Source organism: Zonotrichia albicollis, chromosome 5 (genome assembly GCF_047830755.1).
Source record: "Zonotrichia albicollis isolate bZonAlb1 chromosome 5, bZonAlb1.hap1, whole genome shotgun sequence".
Taxonomy (NCBI): domain Eukaryota; kingdom Metazoa; phylum Chordata; class Aves; order Passeriformes; family Passerellidae; genus Zonotrichia; species Zonotrichia albicollis.
In genome coordinates, this window is record NC_133823.1 from 26,847,898 (window position 1) to 26,866,961 (window position 19,064).

The window sequence follows — 19,064 nt, forward strand, 5'->3', positions numbered from 1 at the left end:
TAATTTGTTTGTTGATGTGGTTTTCAATTTGAAAAGAAATTATTTTCCATTCTGTGTTTAACTTGTATTTTTATCTTTCTTAATGTTTTCGCAACATTTCTATTTTTTCTGGTGTGGAAAAAAATGGGAATAAAGCAGAAAACAACTGGTCAAAGAATCATTTCCTTCAGTTAGTTCAGAACCCTGATTTAGCATAGCATATTTGTCTTCCACTACAGATCAGCTACTTTTTTACTGTCAAAGCAGAAAAGTAACTGAAGTGAATAATTTGTAGGCTGATTCTTTAACAAAACCTGTGGATATCTTGCTACATCACAGCAATGGGGTAACTGCTGATGCCCTGGTGTAGTGTTCTTCTCTGCAATAGCATAATATGCTTTCTAAAACTAAAGACCATCTGTGTAAGTGTGGTTGTGAATGAGCTTTAAGTGTGGTGTTGCACAAAGGAAGGATGATGGGCTGGTGTATAAATCAGTGGAAACATGCAGCTGCTGCTGCTGGGTGAGAACTTGTTGGTTGAATAAAGAAATAGTGTAACTGAGAGTGAGCTCAGAATTCAGAACACAGTTGCTGTGTTGGAAGATGTGGAAGAAATTCCAGTTAAGCTTAAACATATGTGCATGTATTTTTCAGTTCTTCTATATAAACAAATAGTGAGTATGTGGGTGGATCAGTGGCTTCCAGATCATGCAAATATATGGATTTTGGTGGAGCTGGGAAGGAAGATTGACAAAATTAATGCAGTGATATTTCCTTTGCATGTAAATGGTGTCCTCAGAGTACTGAGAGTACTGACAACAAATTACTTAAAATGCAAGATTGCATTTATCTTTAAAATATTTCACATTCATGAAAAAAATACAAACTCAAGATCATGAAGTTTACCCCTTAAGAGCATTTTAGGGGAAATGGTTGAAGCAAGTATCTTGAAAAATCCCTGTAACTAAAAGTTGAGTTGTGTTGTGCCAATAAGATCTAGGCAGTCCTGTGCTGAATATTCTGAACACAGTTATGCTATGCCCAAGTGTACATCACAGTTGTTGAAGAGTTGAGGGTCATTTTTCAGATCATCATCAGTATCCTAAACATAGTGATGAAAGCAATCATTGATCAGAAATCAAAATCAGCAATCAGAACCATCAGCATGGTTTCTGCTGCTGGACTGTTGAGCTAGTTTTCTGGGAGAAGAATGAGGCTATTTTTTAATTTTTTTTTTGTGGCTGGGGTGTGTGGAAATTACAGGATCTTGGGACAGTGAAGCCATTCACTCACTGGGTGGACTTTCCAATGCCTTCATTTAAATTTACTGCTTTTCAAGGTGTTGCCTTCCAATGTCAGGTTAATCTTGATCTTTCATGAAATTCTTTGCTAGTGGTTTTTTTTCTCTTTTCTAGGTAAAGAAATTAAAAGCCTTTGATGGAGATGTATCAAAACTGTCTCAAGCTGATTCCTTCATGTACTTACTAATCCAGGTGCCAAAGTAAGGAGATGGTTGGTTTGTTCTGTTTGTGATAAGTGTTCTTTTTTGGCTGTCAGTTCTAAACCTGTTCGTGTACTCCAGCTATGCTCTTAGGATTGAAGCCATGGTGTTGGAGAGGGAGTTCTCACCCTCCTGTGCTTCTCTACAGGATGACATGAAAATTATAAGACGGGCAACAAAAGGTAATTAAATATGTTGGGACATGCCTAATACTGTTGTTTTTGTTAGCATGTTAATTAGTCTGCATTACGAAGACCAGAGCTTGAATTTCAGGTACCTTAGCTATTAAAAGGAGGCTAACTCCCCTCTGACAAATGCCATCAGGGTGTGCCTGGTGGATCTTTGCTTCCAAAACCAAAAATCTGGGGACTTTGGGTACACTAGCAGAAATTCATGTTCAAAGCCTAAGAGTAATGTATCCTAAATTGATAGAAGCAAAAGTGTCTATGACCAAATTAGGATGTCATCTTTTGAGTAGTTTGCTCATTCCTGCACTGCTTTCCCTGTGATGGAATGTGGTTGTTACACCTCTCTGCTTATTCTTTCAGAGATCCATAGGAAAAAAATGACTATTTTCTAAATTTCTCTATAGGCCACTTCCTTTTGAAGTGGCAGTATTGATAGATTAAAATCTTTATTGTAAAGAATACCTTTGCTATTCCTTTGGTTTCTGTTTTTATTCTCTGTTTCTCTGCATACCTATTCTGCTCTTTACATTTCTCAAGTTTTGAACTGCTGCAGATGGCTGTTTGTTGGGTAATGTAGTGTCTTCTACTCTGCAGGAAAATAGTTGATTTCCTGGTTCCAGTTAAACATTAATGCTGACCCTCTACAGTATCTTGAATTCCTCCTTGTCCTGTTCCTCAATATGAAATTCATATTTCATGTTGGAAATTTTTTGACAGGCTACTAGATCACTGCTTAGACTGCTTGTAGTGGGTATAAAATAGTGCACTAATTAAAATATTCAATTATGAGCACTGGTGATTAGAATAGTCCTTTCAAGTGAAAGCAAAGGGAAAAAAAGCATTTTCCCACCAGTGGGGATTGAACTTCTCATTGACTCAGAAAAGTGTGCAGTACTTAGGATTAGGTCTGAGTTTGGCCTTTTATTAGGATCTCTTTTAAATCATTGTTCTTTGTGTTTTGAGCAACAGACATATGTGAGGGAATATGTTATGTATAAAAGTAGCCACACCTTAGTGTCCTTGGTGTCCTTCACCCAAGGCATGCAAACTGGTGAATTAATGCCCTCCAGAGAGGAGCCACTTTGGTCTCCAGCTCCTGCATCAGGCCAGTCACGCAAATCACTGACTGGGCCTTCCCTGTGTTCAGTCCACTTGGTCATGTGCTCTTCTCCTTTTGGTCTTTTCACTCCAGGGTTTGTTGACAGCCTGAAGTTGTTTAGGAACTATGTCTCCTTTTCTATTGCTGTCTCTGAGGTTTCTTTCCTGTAATTAAACGGAGAGAATATTTACTTCCATTTTAATGCTGATAATCACTAAGGGTTAGGATGGTCTGAACAGCCTGGTGGATTCTCACCTGGCCTGCAGATGGATGGGTGTCACAGTGACACGGGGCAGGCTCCTACTGTGTGAGGTCTTTAGGAGTTGCCTTCTCCTCTTGGCCTTGTGAAATTTGCTATTTTCTTATTTATTCTCTCCTCTCTTCATCCTTGTGTCCTCACCTTGGATCTATCTTGTTAGATCAAATGTTATTTAACTATTTCTATGGTTTTAGGTTGCCAGTATTGAAATACAAATGTGTTAGGGCTATGGGCTTCCAAAAGGATTCATTACTGTATTGTGTTGTGCAGCTAAATGCAGGATAAATTACAGAATGTGGACTTGGAACCAAACTAGTTTTTCAAAGTATTTACACTACAATCAAAAGGATTCCACCTTTCATTTTCTTCATTAGTATAACATATAGTACCTCACATTACAACCAGCTCATATTGATTTTCTTGCCATATGGATAATTGCAAATTTGGAGTTGCTTGGTTTGCTGTGCCACATTTATTAACTCTTTACAGTTTTGAATTTCCACATCTTATTTCTAAGGCAGTCCCTCTGATGCACATATATTGTTTTTTGCACATACACTGTTTTTTGCTGGTACGTGGCTGGGTGAAAGGGTGTATGAATTCAGACAGAACACTACTGTGCATTTTGCAAAGAAATATACATGCATACATATAAACCAGGCTTGTGTGATGGGAAAACTTAAAAAGGCTGTTTTATTCCATGTGACTCCATGTCACACTGAGTATAACTTTGTGCTAAATCATCTTTGATATGACAAGTAAAACAAATACTGCTCTGAGTTGGTGATCATACAGAAATAAAATGATGATTCATAATGGGAGTGGGATAAGCAAGGAAAATTTAAACATTGTCTGTTATCTTTTCAGGCCTTATGGCCAAGTCTCCTAAAAAAAGAGTAGTTGTTCAAAAGCCCAATCCTGGCAGATGGCAAATGGATCCTGCAGGGTGCAGAACACTTACCTCACACTGGAATAATTAGTAGGTGGTGAGGATACTTAACCACTTGCATGAGACACTTTGCACATTGCAGGATTAGGCCCCAAATGTTTCCTTAGCTGCTGGAGGTTGCCTTGGAAATACTACACTTGCTAAGTTAAAGTCTGAAAATACACTTGAGATTTGTCAGTTGTGCTTGTTAATTGGAATTAAATAGTGACATTATCTTTCCCATGACCTCTTCAGTTTATTGGAGTTTCTTGTCAAATTTAAAAAAAAAGCTGGAGATGAAGAGGAGCTTGCTAGCTGACTATATTTCTAAACAAACAATTGTTAGACAGCAATTTCCTTGTTCCTTACAGAGTTAATGACTTGTGAGGAGCTGCATTCCATATTGCACTTGGTCCTTCAGGCTGGGAATATTATGAATGCGGTGAGTGACATCCCAAAGGGAGATGGCTGGTGGGCTGCACCTCCTTGTTAGTGCTGCAGTGCTCTGATGCCATGCCTCAGCTTCTCATCTGCTCTTCTGCAAATTGTTTCTTTTCAGGGAGGTTATGCTGGCAATGCTGTTGGATTCAAGCTGTCGTCGCTGCTCAAGCTGGCAGACACGAAAGCAAACAAACCTGGGATGAGTCTGCTGCATTTTGTGGCTCTGGTATAGAAATCTATTTTGCTGGTATAAGCAACTTCTACAAATATAGGTTCATTAATTGATACACAATGTAAGGGGCTATGTGCCTTCAAAAAGCAACTGTCTCACAGCTTTGATTTAATCTTCACCTTTCTTCTCCTGCCATGAAATTCACCAAAAATTACCTCTACTTGGTCATCCTATCAGGAACCCCATGGAAAGGTTAAGTTTTTATATAAAGTAGAAACTTGCTTTCATCAAACTTCTTCACTGTAGATTTTCTCTTATTGTCCCAAATTCTTACACTGTGGAAGAATATTCTGATAAAAATTCTCTCAATCTTCCCATTGAATCTTTTGAACAGCCTTCTTGATAGTTTTTTCTTCCTCCCTTAATGACTGATGTGTGTTTTTTAAAGCTGCTGCAGACATTTTCAAGCTATTTTTCCTTCCTTTCAAACTTTTTGATTTTCAAAGGGAGAGAATTTAAATGCATCTATTTGACTTCGATTATCTGTGTACAAACTGGCTTAAGAGATTTAATAGGGTATAAATTGATGTTTGTGCAGGAAGCATCGTATCTGCTCAAACAATGGCATCAGTAAATTGTTCTTTCCCTGACATTCCTTATTAGTACATCTGGCTTGTGTTCACTGGCAGAAGCAGCAAAATGGAAGCTGTTGTTTAAAATCTCCAGTTCTGATCCCTGCCTTTCTTTAAGGGATGTCCTCCACTCAGTTGTGTTAGGATTGAATGGGAAGAAAAACAGCGCAGGAGGGAAACCTTTAAGTGCCCTCCCAGAAGCTTTAGAACTGCCAGACTTAGGGATTTTGGCGTGGTGCTGGAATGTTAATGGGTTGTGTGTGTTTTGGTTTTGTTCTGTTTGTTTCAGGAAGCCCAAAAGAAAGATGCTGCTCTTCTCAACTTTTCAGAAAAAATTAGGAGTGTTCATGATGCCGCCAGGTGAGTTAAAAGAAAACTGAAAACTTATGGTTAGAGTGAAATTGGAATTTTCTCATTTGTGAAGCAATCAGGCTTATTCAGGAAAGTCTTGGCACTAAAACAGATCTTTACAAATGTTTACTGTAGCTTTGAGGTCTTCATTTCCATTTACTAGCAGAAGTATGCCTGCAATGTGCCTTCAGGTATGAGGTTTTTTTATTACACGATCTCCATAGGTTTTTGGTAACTCTGTCTCTGTCAAATACATGTGCCTGTTCATTATTTTCAAGGGAATGAAGTAAAGCATGATACTCTTTTTCCTTAAACCAATTTCCATCAGTTTCTGAGCAGGCTACAATACTTTTCCAAACCTGGTACCAGGGGCAGGTGCTGGCCCTGGCTTCACTTAGATGCTTTTTGAGGTTTCATTTACTGTCTTGGTTGGAAAATCTGAAGGATTTGTGGCTCTGCATTTTTTCAGTTTGAAGTCTGAAGCTGCATAATTTTAAACTGAAGCTGATTTGTACCTCAGTAACTGTGCTTACTTCAGTGAGACAGTAGGATCTAAGTCTGAAACCTGGAAGCTAGCAATGCTGAAGTTCTGTTCTCAGTTTTGCTACTTCCTTACTCTTGAGCTTAGGGCAATCTATTTACATTCTTTTCCCAGCTGCAAAATCCAGTTTCTTAGATCTGATGGAGAGTTAAGTAATGTCTGCAAAAGACTGAAATCTTCTGAGGAAAGGAGTGGCCATGGAGTTAATCAGAAAATTTTTGAGGGACCACCTGTGTGGCTCTCTGCCATCCAACCCACACACCTTTCTGGCAGTTTGCCATGTGGCCTGCTGGGGAATGCAGCTTTCCTCGGCATCCAAGCCCTCTGGCAAACAGGAGAGAAACAGGCAGAGTCCCAAATTTGGTGATATTTATTTTCTAACCACTTTGTTCTTTGATCACATTTGTTAACACTGAAGATCTTCTGTTGTAACTCATGCTGAAGTCTATTCAAGGAGTGCACTTTGTACATGAAAATGAAACAAAATTAAATATGTACCTCACCACTGGGCACGAGGAAGGTCTTTAGAGAGAATTGTCGTGTACAAGTTGCTCATAAATCCACCCAGTTAGAGCATGTTAAAACAACTACCATTACGTTCTTTATTTTTTGTTGTCTTTCCTTCTTTACTTGTAGGCTATCCTCTTCCTCCTTCACAGGCAGAAAAATGTAGCCTGTATTTTCTACTGCTTTTCTTAGTTGCAAAACCACCATGTTTTCCCAAAACAGGGAACTATTATATATATTACTATTATATATATAACTATTACATATATAACTATAATATGGTATTAATTTGTGTGTGTACTGACAAACTTACAGATGTGTCACCTTCTGCTGCCATGTGCATTTCAGTCAGGCTGCCACAAGTTCTTCAGCTTTAGTGTTTGGAAGTCATGCAGCTGGTGAGACAACCTGAGGAGGAGCATGTGTACAGTTGTTAGTTCTTAGCACTTGGCTACCTGTACTGCTTCAATTCCTAGGCACAGTTTAGTTCTCTGGTGAAGGAAATGCCATAGGTTTAGAAGCATTTACCCTCCAAGTGACTGGGAGGCTTAGGTGGGAGCTCCTGTTGTATGGAATGTGGGTTTCCCAGGACAACACTTAGATTACACCAGATCAGATTCCTGTGCTCTTCAGTTTCTGAGTTCCCTTTTCACAGCAGCAGCTTCACTGCTGGTGTTTAGCAGCAGGATGAAATATTGTAACTGCGGGGTTGAGACTGAGCGGGTTGCATTGCTGTGGCTGGTTAGAACAGTGTGATGTGCAATTTCATGATGCCAGATGCTACTGCCAAAATCAGTAGTCCTGCTGATGGTCTCTTGTGGCCCCCTTTTTGTGGTAGCTCCTGCACTCAAACAGTCATGTAGTCAGTTGGTCCAAGCAAAGGATCCATCTGGAACAAATTGGCTTTTTCCTTTTCCTAGGTTAATTTTCAGTTCACAGAGGTGGCTGGCCATCTTGAAAATGAGTGCTAGGCGAGAAAGAGAGAGAAAAAGAACACCTGGACAGAGGCAGGGCAGCAGTAACCTTTTTAAGGTTAGGTGGGTAGGATTGGCTGGAGTTAATCATGAAACCACACCCCATGGGAATCTTTTCAGGTTGCAAATAAGAAGAAATGTGCTTATCTCTCTCCTAATTTTCAGTGTCTACTCTGGAAAGATTTCCTGAACAGGCAGGTCTTGTTTGATAGCCTGTTTGCACTCATGTAAAGCATCCACTTTTGCAGTTGTGGCTAACCTGTGGGCCACTCCTTCTCTCTTGATAAACGTTCTCTGTACATGCTATTTTTAGGTTATCCATTGATAGTGTAGAAGCAGAGCTGCACTCGCTGTCTGTCAAGACCAGATCTGTTAAAGACAGCATCCGACGAGACCCAAAACTCTTTCACCAGATGGAAAACTTTCTCCAGGTTTGTAGGATATCTGTGTTAATGTGTTACTGTTGCCTGAGTACAGCAGCATTCCTCAGCTGAATGTAATTTGTGTGGACCTGTCAATAAACAGAAGCACTGTTTTAATATGGCCAGCCTGTCAGTTTGTACAAAGGTGTTCCAGCCTCCTGCTGTTTGTCAAGTAAGATTGTTGGAAGGGCTGTGTTTTTACAGGGAGGGATATTGAGTGTACATTGCCCAAGGCTTGTTAGGCAAGCGTGTTTAGTGCGTGCGAAGGCACTGATGAAGATCAGTAGTTAAAATATAAGACAATTTGGAGTGGTCTCTGCTTTTGTACTTTGCAGCTTCCCAAAATATAATGTCTGCATGTTAGGTTATTCTGGAGCACATCAGTTTTAGCTGAGGTTGTGCTGAGGGATGAATCTGGATGGCTGGGTGGCTGAAGAGATATTGCTGGAAGCTGGAAGGTTAAGGGACTCTTTTCTCTACTAATTTGCCCTTAACACAGAGTCTCTTACTCAGAGCTGTACCATTATGCCGTGTGGGTTCTCCTTTTTTTTATTGTATTGAGTACTGCAATGGCTTTACAGGCCTGGATGTGTATAGCACTTACCTTGGAAGCAGAGTTCTTGGTATTTTCTGAGTATGCGGTGATGCCTTAAGAAATACATATTATACTTCAATTAAATGATTTTTTTTCTGTTTCACACTACAGGTAATTATTAAAAGTAAGAAGGCAGGTGTTGATCTGGAACTTAACCCACCCTGATTTTCAACTTGCAAATGTAGTTAATAGTCCCTGTAGTTTTTCAGGAGATGAAAAGCTGATGAAGAAAGGGGCAGGTTAAGATTGAAATACCTGTCCTCATTCACTCTGAATTGTTGGCTTTTATCCATTGCACCCAGACTCTTTAATGTTATGTTTTAACATGTTTGGGATTTTAAAAAATTTAATAGGTGGTTTTATGTAACACTACAACCTTGTTTAGGCCACATTCCAAAAGAAATGTTGGAGAAAAAATAATTTTACAAATGCATACCTTGCATAAACACTTCCGGATTTTGTTTCTAAATTACAGGTGATAACCAAGCTGATCTAAAAGTCAGCTTTGATTATTTCACCCTTGTGAATAAACTCCTGAAATATGTGGGAGGAACTATTTTTTGATGTATGCTTTTATCAGTTGTCCAGTTTACTTTCAGGTTTTATTGTGGACTTTTTTGTTCCCTCTTTTTTCTTTTTTTTCTTAAGACTAGCAAGTCATGTTTGTTCCTATCCTAGTGGTAAAATTTTCCAAGTAATTCCTGAAACGAGGTTTGGATTAATTGGTCACCACTGCCTCCAGCTGCATTTTCCCACCCCAGTGCTACATTATGAAAAATGAAAAATATTTAGGTGACTTATGAATTAGAGAAGAGATTTGTCTGAAAAATAACTTTTCTTCTCAGGTTACTTTGAGCTACAGGTGGTGTCAGATGGGGGATTGTGCAAGAATAGAAGTGGATAGCTGGTGATGCAGACAGAGGAGACAGGGCACCTAATCAAAGTGTTTTAAGGAGTTCTGCTGCTCAAAGTCTAATCACAGCCTTATTCTCTTCCTCCTGAATCTTCTTCCACTAAACTAGTCTCACCCTGTCTGTATTGCTCTGTACTTATGGTTCAAGGTGCTACTTTAGGGGAACATTTTCTGGATGTGTTAAAATATATGTATTTTCAGTGGTTCCTTTCCTTTCAAGTATGAAAACCTTTTCTTTGTAGTCTATGGTCACCTTAGGAAGGAATTGATTTTGTGGTGTATATCCATGAATCAGTTCATGTGTGGTTTTTGGAAAAGTGGGGAGGAGGAATTAATCCTTCATGCTTAGTTGAAGGTGAAATGGGAAAATAAGGAATGAGGAGCTTTTAAGGAGCTCCCAGGAGGTCTGTCAGTGTCCTAGTACAGTCTTTGATTTTACTCATCTAAAACTTAAAGCAGTAAGTTTGTTCAAGGGCTTTTGAGCTTTTTTCTGGTTTCCATCCTAGTCACGAGAATGTACATTTTGATTGATCCATTTTTCCTGACCTTCTTTACTCAGTTTGCTGAAATGGCATGTGTCCTTTTGTTAGTACGAGATCTCCATCAAAATTTTAATTTCCTGGGCTCTGTAACAGCTTCTAGCTTGGAACATGAATTTCATAAGTTCCTGATATATGCACGACCTGTTGTGACTTTAATTTTTCTGTCTGGTTCATGTGTGTATGGTTTTTGCTGCAGTTTGCTGTAAGACATCTAAAGGAGCTTGAACACCAGAAACGAGAACTGCAAAAGGAGGGAAATGCTCTCATTGACTTTTTCTGTGAAGACAAAGAAACTATGAAGTTGGATGAGTGTTTCCAGATATTTAGGGACTTCTGCATAAGATTCAACACATCTGTTAAGGTAAGAGTGCTGAATGGGATTCTCACACTTCTGAAATGGATATTGGCTCACATGAATTAAGTTGGTTTTTCTGCTTAAGGGGCATTTTGTATTTTGTAGTATTTGTTTTATTTGCTCAAATGGCTACAGAAAACTGCACTCCTGGAAGCATTCCTTGCCAGAAGCCAGGTGGGAATGGCCATTGTGAGCAGCCCTGCTGCTCTGCATCTTCTGTTTCAGGCGGGCGAGACCACTGGGATGATAGATCAGGGTGTTCATTGGCCTGCTTGTAAGGGGGCCTTCTGTTTTGGTGAGGAGGCTGGTGACTGCTAAGCTGAGCTGTGAGACAGATTGCACAGATTTCCTGACCATGGGTCGCTGTTCAGGTGTTGGCCTGGTAGTGTTGGATAGTTGGAAGGGCCTTGAGGTGTGCTCTGCCATTCCTTGGATGTACCTGCCTGAATCCACACTAGCTCAAGCTCTCCACTGCCTTCCTCTACGTGGCTAGAGGCACTTCACCAAGGAAAGTAAGGGCTGTGCATTTTACTTTGTCCTTTCAAAGGATTTTTGTGGGTGAGAACTTGAAATAGGCCTATGGCAGCAAGATACCTTATGTGACCTTCATTCGCTGAGTACCCTGAATTGGTCCTGAATAGTTCAGGAAATGTACTAAGATGGAGGAGCAGTATTGGTGTTGGTTAGTTTTGGTTCAACAAAGGCTGTCTATTGTTACAGATATTTCTTAGGTCTTTATAAATAGAATTAATGAGTTGGATCGGTGCCCTTTTGCAATCTGCCTTTGGCAGCACTTTGGATAAAAGCTTTGGTTCAGAAAGAAGAGAACAGTGTTGATTTGGAGTGAGCTGACAGGATGTTCAGCTAATGTGCCTGTGGTACCATTAGTTTGCCTAACCTTTACCACCCAAGACAGCACATAGTTACAGGAGGATGCACATTGCCAAATGTCTAAAACCAAATGGTGATAGCTGTTGCAGTCAGTTTGCCAAGAGAGGACTTCATCCAGATATGTTCAAATATTGGGGATTGAGAATTTCATTCATAGTCACGTATTACAAGTGGTGGATAGATAGCTATGACTTTTGAGGTCCCCTCTTTGTAATACGCACGTACACTCTAAAAAATGACAACTTAGACTCTTGCTTGCAAATTTGAGAAGATTTGCTTGCTATCTGTGGATTGACCATTGTTCCTACAACATTACCAGAACAATTTAGAATTAAAATGGCAGTTGTGACAAAAGAATGTGATGTGTTGACAGCACGTCCAACAGTCTAAAAAGATGGCTTGTACCACCATGGCCATGTGCATATATTTCAAATGCTTAAACATTTTTTGCAGTTTTTTGGCATGTCTAACTATGTGCTTAAAATAGGTTTTTTCATCTGAATAAAATCTCCTAAAACATGTTCTGGGTGAGGTTAAAATATTCTTTTTCTAATATGGAATATAGTATTAGTATCTGCAACTGTTTTGAACCATTTCTCTTGACAATGGTATTTTTAAAGCTGAACTTTAGCATTTGGCAAGAATTCATTCTGTAATTCCATACCTGTAAACGAAAGCTTCCTGCCAAACATTTTTCCTGAAATGCAAGTTTTTTCTTTTCCTTTCTTAGATGTTCAGGTTTCTTAGGTCTCTAATGCATCCTATCTTTCAGAGCCCAGCATAGTCTCAAATCCACTTTAAGAGGTGTAGATTAATCCATTCATCCCAAAGCATTAGGCTTTTGTTTACTGAAAGCTTTTAGGTGACTTTTCCTAGTGGTGCAGCTCTTCTGTTGTCACAACAATGGGAAGATTAAACTACACAAAGCGTTAGACAAATAAAGGTGTGATTTTTTTAAACAGTGTGTCATTGATTAGACCAGATTTAACAACATGCTGGAAAATCATGTAATTTTGGAATCCTTTGTCAAGACTAGCCTTTTCCTTCTTTCTTTTGCTACAGCTGTACTGGCTGCAGCAAGCCAAGTTCTTCATTTCAGAAGTAACCCAGAAAGTTCAACCAAAGGTGCAGTTAGATTAAATCTGAAGCCTAGAGGTAACAGTTAAAATGCTGATATTCACAGTAAATCACTGCTAATTATTTTAGTAAAAAAGTGTTTACTGTGTTGTCTTTCAAATTCAAACTACCTGTTCTATGGCTTCCTGAACCAAAATCCCTCAGTTTAGCTGCCAAAAATCCCCGTTCCTACCGTGGGCAATCTCTGTACTGCAGTTGGCAGTTTTTGAAGCCAACAGTGATTATGAGATCCAATACTGAAACAAGACATTGACTGATGGTCCTTGAGTGGTGTCAGTTATGTCTAACTATTGTGAGGCATTGTGTTAACTTATCTAATTTGCTTTCATATGCAATTAAGCAATGCCTTTTCACAAAATTTTCAGTCTGTAATGGTAGAGGAAAGTATCACTGTGCAGAAATTGGACTTGCTGAGGAACAATTGCAGTGGTAGTAAGGTGGGCTGGAAAAACCACGTTGGCTGTATGCTGGTCAGACAAGTTTGTCTGAAATACGGATGTAAAGATTAGATAGAGGTTTACTCACCTGGTAAGACTGCCACCTTTAAACTTAGTGAGGACTTGGTGCTCTCTGTCTTACATCTGGAACTCTTTGGCTTGACCAAAGAGTGGTTGGGCGCCGGAACAGGCTGCGCAGGGAAGAGGCCACAGCACCAAGCCTGACAGAATTCAAGTGTTCGGACAGTGCTCTCAGGCACATGGTATGACTCTTGGGCATGGTCCTGTCCAGGGCCAGGGGTTGAATTCAGTGATCCCTGTGGGTCCCTGCCAACTCAGCATGTTCTGTAATTCTAAGATGTGACATCTGCTTGGGTTTGATGGGTCAATTTGTTGGTCTTTGCAAGGTCTGGTGGTTTTTTTTTTGCGTACGCTGACCAGATGGATGTGTCATCCCATTAGTTATGCAGGGAGCTGCTCTCCATAGGGTTAATGGTTGCAGGCCGTGGTTGCCACGGTGATTTCACGTGTGTGTGTGTGTGTGTGTGTGTGTGTGTGTGTGTGTGTGTGTGTATTGGAGGTTGGGAGTGGGTGACAGCAGTACGAGCTAACTTCGATGGGAAGAAATAAAAGGAGAGAGGAAGGAGTGTGCCTTATTCTTAATGCATAGGACACTGTCCTCTGAGACGCATATTTGTGATTTTCCTCCTTCAGGAGAATAGGGAACGAGAGATCCAGGAGCTCCATAGTCTGCAAAGGCAAAAGGAGCTGGAGGAGAAGCGTCAATCCTGGGCAGCTGGAGAGCTTGGGAGCTTTGGGCGGAGCAGCAGTGAAAATGATGTAGAGATGTTGGCTAAAAATGGACTTGGAGAATTTCTTCCCTTCTTGCAGCAGAGGCCTCAAAGCCCTTTGTACAGAAACACAAATTCCAGACGCTCTCGACTTTCTTTGGGGATAACTGCAGACAGGGAGTTGCAGAGTTTCCTGGAAATCTCCAAAGATGAGGATCCAAACAAGTTTAACAGCCTTCCCCGCGCAAACACCCGGCAAGCAAAACCTAACGTAGCCTGGGTGGAATCCAAGGAGACAAGAGATCTCAACTTAAATACCTTGCAGTTGCACCAGCAGTCTGAAATGGAAGTGAAAAGTGGTGGCCCCGTGCAGGTGCCTCCAGCTCAGCCCAGCCACCTCAGCGGCTCAGCCAGCCCTGGTGCCCATTACTCACAGAGGAGCACCGACTACAACTTGCACACTTCCAACGCGTCCTGCGAGGAGTCCACAGACATCAATGCTCTGGCCCTTGCAATTGAGGAGCGTGAACTTGTTAAAGGGCTACGAAAGTTTGATATTCAAGGAGCAAAGCCTGCAGAAGATGCACCTTTAATATATTTAGAGGATGCTGGCGGGACAGACCTGGAGACTCTGGATGATCTGAGCTTCCGTTCCCTGAGCACTGCCGATGATGAGCTGCCTCCAGCTGGCAGGAGTTCCAGAGAGGCCCGTGACCATCAAACCAGGGCAGTGGGTTGCAAGACTGAAGCTTTAGAGCCCAGCAGCAGCAGCCCTATGTCTTTGGATACAAGTGTTTCAGGAAGTAGGGAAGATGGGCCAGCGTGCTACATGTCAGATACCACGACTGATTGTTCTTTGACATTGGACTCTGAAGAGGGAAACGATTTTAAATTGGCAGACAATGAAATAAGAAGTGAGGCTGGCAAAGCATGCTCTTCTGGCAATGATGCTCAACACAAGGCTAGATCTTTCTTCTCAAACCTGAATTCCACCTCTGGCAAGGACCTGTCTCTTCACACTTCTGCCAATGATAAGGATGATGCTGATAGCAAGCACACCCCTCCTAAAGAAAAACCCATAAAAAATAAAGATCTAGTAGGACCAAAGACAAACTCTCTAAAAGATCGATCTCCAAGCTCCACAAAACCCAGTGGCACTCGCCCTAGCCACACAGCTCCTTCCAGACCTGTCAGAACTTTGAATGCCTCCGAGAATGAAAGTATGAGGAAAGTGGTGCCTATTTCTCGGTCGAACAGGGCACCCAGCACCGTGAAAAAGCCAGAAGCCAAGCCAGCCCTTCGTGAAAGCAGCGCCGTGGAGAGCCGGCTGTCTCACCGCAGCTCTGTCCGAGGCACGACAGACACGCTGCCAAGAAGTCCCTACAGGCACAGCATGTCAGTAGAAGAGCCAAAGTTACGAAGGGGCACTGTCACCTCAAGCAGTGCTCATTTCGAGAGGGACAGAGTCGGTCTCAAGAAGCCAGTCTCTAAACCCATTAGGAGTAGTGTCAAATCAAAGACAGATGAAACAAAGATGTGTCGCTCCAATGCAAAACCCCAGACCCCTGCAGATGACACCAAGGTTGCCACAGTCAGTATTCCCAAAGCACCACCTGCTGTCCCAAACTTTGCAAGGAATACAGTGGCCTCTTCTTCAAAGCGTGCAAAAGTGGATCTATCCACCTCTTCCAGACCTCCACCCATCACAAGGTCTGTGTCCCAGAGGCTGCCTAAAGTGAAGCCAGCAGCGACCTCTGATGATCCAAATCCAAAGGAGAACAGCATGAGTACTTTAAAGAGAGCAAATAGTGCCAGAGTGGTTGGAAGAGGCATCCTGCAGGGAGAAGCTGTCAGCACCAAAGCAGAGCCTGCACCAAAGGAACAGGGAACAGTGGAAAAGGCATCACTTAAACTGAAGGATGCAAACCGAACCACAATTGGTAAAATCCTGAAGCCATTATTGAAATAAGGGAGAGGGGTTTTTTAATCTTGGAATGTGAACTTGTCCAAGCACTGGATGTCTGTGTAGTGAAATTCCTTAAAACACGAACCTTGCCAATACATGGCATCATGTGCTTATTGAAGTACGGCACACTGTTGGAAAAGGGCAAGTAGCTGTGTTCTGGTCTAAATCCTTTTTTATGAATTTGAATGTATTTAAAGCTACTGTGATGGAATGTGAGCAGAACAGCAAATCTTCACATTTGTGATAAAAAAAGTTACCAAAAGCCAAAAAGTTTTAAGAAGTTTTAGCTACGAGATGAAACACTTTGTGACAGAAAACATGGATTAAGGCCAGTTTTTTTTGTGTGTATATAAGATTCTTCCTAGGACTCAAGCCTTTGTGCTTGTTGGTTTCTTATTTGATGTCAAAATGAATCCTGTGGAACAGTACTGAAATGAACTTAGGTGATTGTACTTTCCATTGCTATCAATTCCTTGGATTGGGAGCTCTTTTTGCCTGTTGCAAAGTCCATTGCTGGCAATTGGACAGACTGGGAACTGCTGGCCAAAAAATTGTAAAACAAGACCTTTGCTGTTTATGGCTGTCTTTAACCTCCCTGAAGAATTTATAGCATGTTTTATGAATGTGTATGTGTGTCTGGGGAAGGCTTTCTGCTGGGCAGGAGGCTTGTTCTCCAAGGATGTGGCAGCATTGTCTTGCATGCACAAGTGGATATGGCTGGTGCTGCATTGGATAGCACAGCTGGAGGCTGTGCCTGGTGGAAGGGCCATGGGCATGATGACTACTCCTGACTTGTTTTGATCACAAGCAAACTTGCCAGCTTTTGGTCATACAGAAGTGCCATATATTTATGATACATATCAGGATGTTTGCAGCTCAGCTCTTGAAGGCTGCAATGTAGTGCTGAGCACTTTCTTACCATTCCATGTTTCCACTGGTTTGTATACTACCAAACTACTTGAATGTTGCAATGGCTCTGGTTGAGCCATTCGTTTCCCTGCCTCCTCCTCCTCTCCTCCTCCTCCTCCTCCACTCCTGCTCCTTGTCAACAAGAATATTTAGCATGAAACACAGAGCTTATGCATGACAATGTTTTTGTAGTGTTCTTTGGTTGCTTCAAATGTGGTTTTTTATGTTTAAAGAGTCTAAAGGAATTAAACTATCATTTGATAAGCTTTTTGCAAAGTAAAAACACCCCTTTTTACTTGCAGATACAAATTTTAACTTCTGTAAGACTTAAGATACAGAGAATGAGGGGGAAACTCATTCAGCATGCTGTGCATCTTCCCAATAGAAATGTATTTAGGTGGGGAAAGTGCTGTTCTCCTAAGCATTTTATTTAAAGAATTGCCTTTTATTCACTTACGAATAAAGCCTCATTTAAGAATAAAATAAAATAAAAAAGGGAAATCTCTTTGGACAAGAGGCACTGACATGCTAGTGCTAGATCTGTTTGTCTGCTCTGTCCCTCTGTGCTGGGAGAGTGTAATTCAGTGAGAATGAGCTCACCTGCTTCTCACGGGCTGGTATCAGGGACAGCTGCCTTTGAGGTTTGAATCTGGCAAGGGGCCTTTGGCTCCTCCCAAGTACCAGCCAGTCTGGATGCAGACATCATACCCAAACACCATAAAGTATTGCACAGGGCCTCTTGTTTGTGTCTGTCCCACAGGGAGAATTTATAGAGCCCACTTTTCTGCAAGGGCAAATATTTTGCTTTTTGGATAAGCTTTTTGGTTACTGCCTCCATTGTGGGTTAGATACAAAAGCATCTCCCTTTATATTTGTATCTGTATGGATGTATGCACATCTGCAAGAGCAGATGATTGACATTCTTCCTTTTTTTTAAAGAAAGCAACAAATTTTATTGGTAGCAAGCTTGAAAAATAATTTAAATGTGTTTGGAACATGTAAATAAATTTCTATAAATCTGTGTAAAAGAAAACCAACTGTATTTAATGGAACATTTATACATTTCTGAGTAACTCGGTAGTTTAATAAAGTTCCCATTTACTGGGTATGATGTTTGTACTTTCTCCTTCCTATTACACTCTTGGCTTTGGTCCTGGAGATCTCAAGCAGCTGAGTCTGGGTGGGTGACTGTGGGAAGGACTCTACAGCAGAAATCGTGGTGCTTGAAATCCTGGGTTTGTTTTTATATTGAGACATGCAGTTGAACTGCAATTTCTGAACATTTCTGGGCTGGGACTTTCTGCACAGGTTTGGGTATAACATAGAAGGCAATAGAGGTAGATGCAGCACTTCATGTACACACTGTATGTTGTGGCCAAGACAAAAATGTTCATGGCACTGACAAGTCTGGATCTGTCTCTATCTTCATGCCTTTGAGCTTAGCACACTTTATTGAGAAATTCTGGTTTACAACTCCCAGGACTGTGGAAATACAGAACAGCCTGTTTTGCAGGAGCATGTGGTGACTTTTGCACTGCAATTGTGAATTTTTCAGTTTTGTCCCATTTTCCCATTATTTTTCCTTCTTTATTGCATACTAAAGAACATCTATTCAGCAGAAAAAAAGTGAAATCCAGCCAGCCTCCTTGTCCTCAGGGAACATTTCCTCTTCTCTGCTATGGAAATCATTTCTGGACTGGAATTGCTGCTTTTTGCAAACTTGTTTAGCCTCTGACTTTTCTAGTTTGGTGAGTGTCTCTCCCCTTTTGGAGTGGCAAGCACCTGCTGTCTGCCAGTGCTGAGTGACGGCTGCTGGTGGAATCTACGTGGGAAAGCCCTTCACCATCAAAAGGTGTGTCTCAAAAGTTTGTTTTTTTAAACTTCATTTTTATGTCAAAAGGGTTTATAATTACCAATTCATTATTTAAACTACCAGGTGTGAGAGACAGCGATGCCCTATAGGTTAGATTTCCCATGCCGTACTATTTTCCCAAAGGCTAGCAGGGCACGGACTCGCCTGGTTGCACTTGGCTTTCACAAAAGAACTCAGACCTTGTGTCCTGCTTGGTTCTGCTGAGTGGCTGATGCTTCTGGCTGTGACCTGGGTCCATCAATCTCCTCTGGTCACTACTGAGGTGGCAGTGAAGTGGGTGAGCCCAAGGGACATGAGGGTAATCTGGAGCTGGTGAAGATTGAGAGATAGAGGGAAGCTGTGGGAGTAAGAGGTGCTGATTCATACTTGGAGGAATTTAATATTCACATCTCATGTGGGAACTGCATACAAATGAGGGGCTCGGTGGATCCCTCATTACAACAGCTTATTAAATTATCAAGAAAGACAGAAAGGGTTCCCATCACACCTCCCACAGTGTACAAGCCTGGACTATGTCATTCAAAATAACCCGTCAGTATCTTTCTAATCTTAGGGTCCGTCTGTGTGGATGGATGCAGACAGCCACACGCTGCCTCCTGCCTCACCCTTCCTGAGCCAGCTCTGCGCTGGGAGTGTTCCCTGGGCACTGACCCTGAGCTCC

General features: G+C 41.3%; 1 protein-coding gene across 1 annotated transcript in view; it reads left to right on the forward strand.

Moving 5' to 3' along the window:
* The window catches only part of FHDC1 (FH2 domain containing 1), a 36,661-nt gene extending 19,041 nt beyond the window's left edge, over positions 1 to 17,620 (forward strand). Inside the window, exons 5-12 of the mRNA XM_005486357.4 lie at positions 1,395 to 1,480; positions 1,562 to 1,662; positions 4,326 to 4,396; positions 4,514 to 4,621; positions 5,489 to 5,559; positions 7,886 to 8,003; positions 10,241 to 10,405; positions 13,579 to 17,620. Of these exons, the coding sequence (XP_005486414.2) occupies positions 1,395 to 1,480; positions 1,562 to 1,662; positions 4,326 to 4,396; positions 4,514 to 4,621; positions 5,489 to 5,559; positions 7,886 to 8,003; positions 10,241 to 10,405; positions 13,579 to 15,624 (2,766 nt within the window). The 3' untranslated portion in view covers positions 15,625 to 17,620. The remainder of the gene's footprint in view (positions 1 to 1,394; positions 1,481 to 1,561; positions 1,663 to 4,325; positions 4,397 to 4,513; positions 4,622 to 5,488; positions 5,560 to 7,885; positions 8,004 to 10,240; positions 10,406 to 13,578) is intronic.
* The last annotated feature ends 1,444 nt before the right edge of the window (positions 17,621 to 19,064 follow it).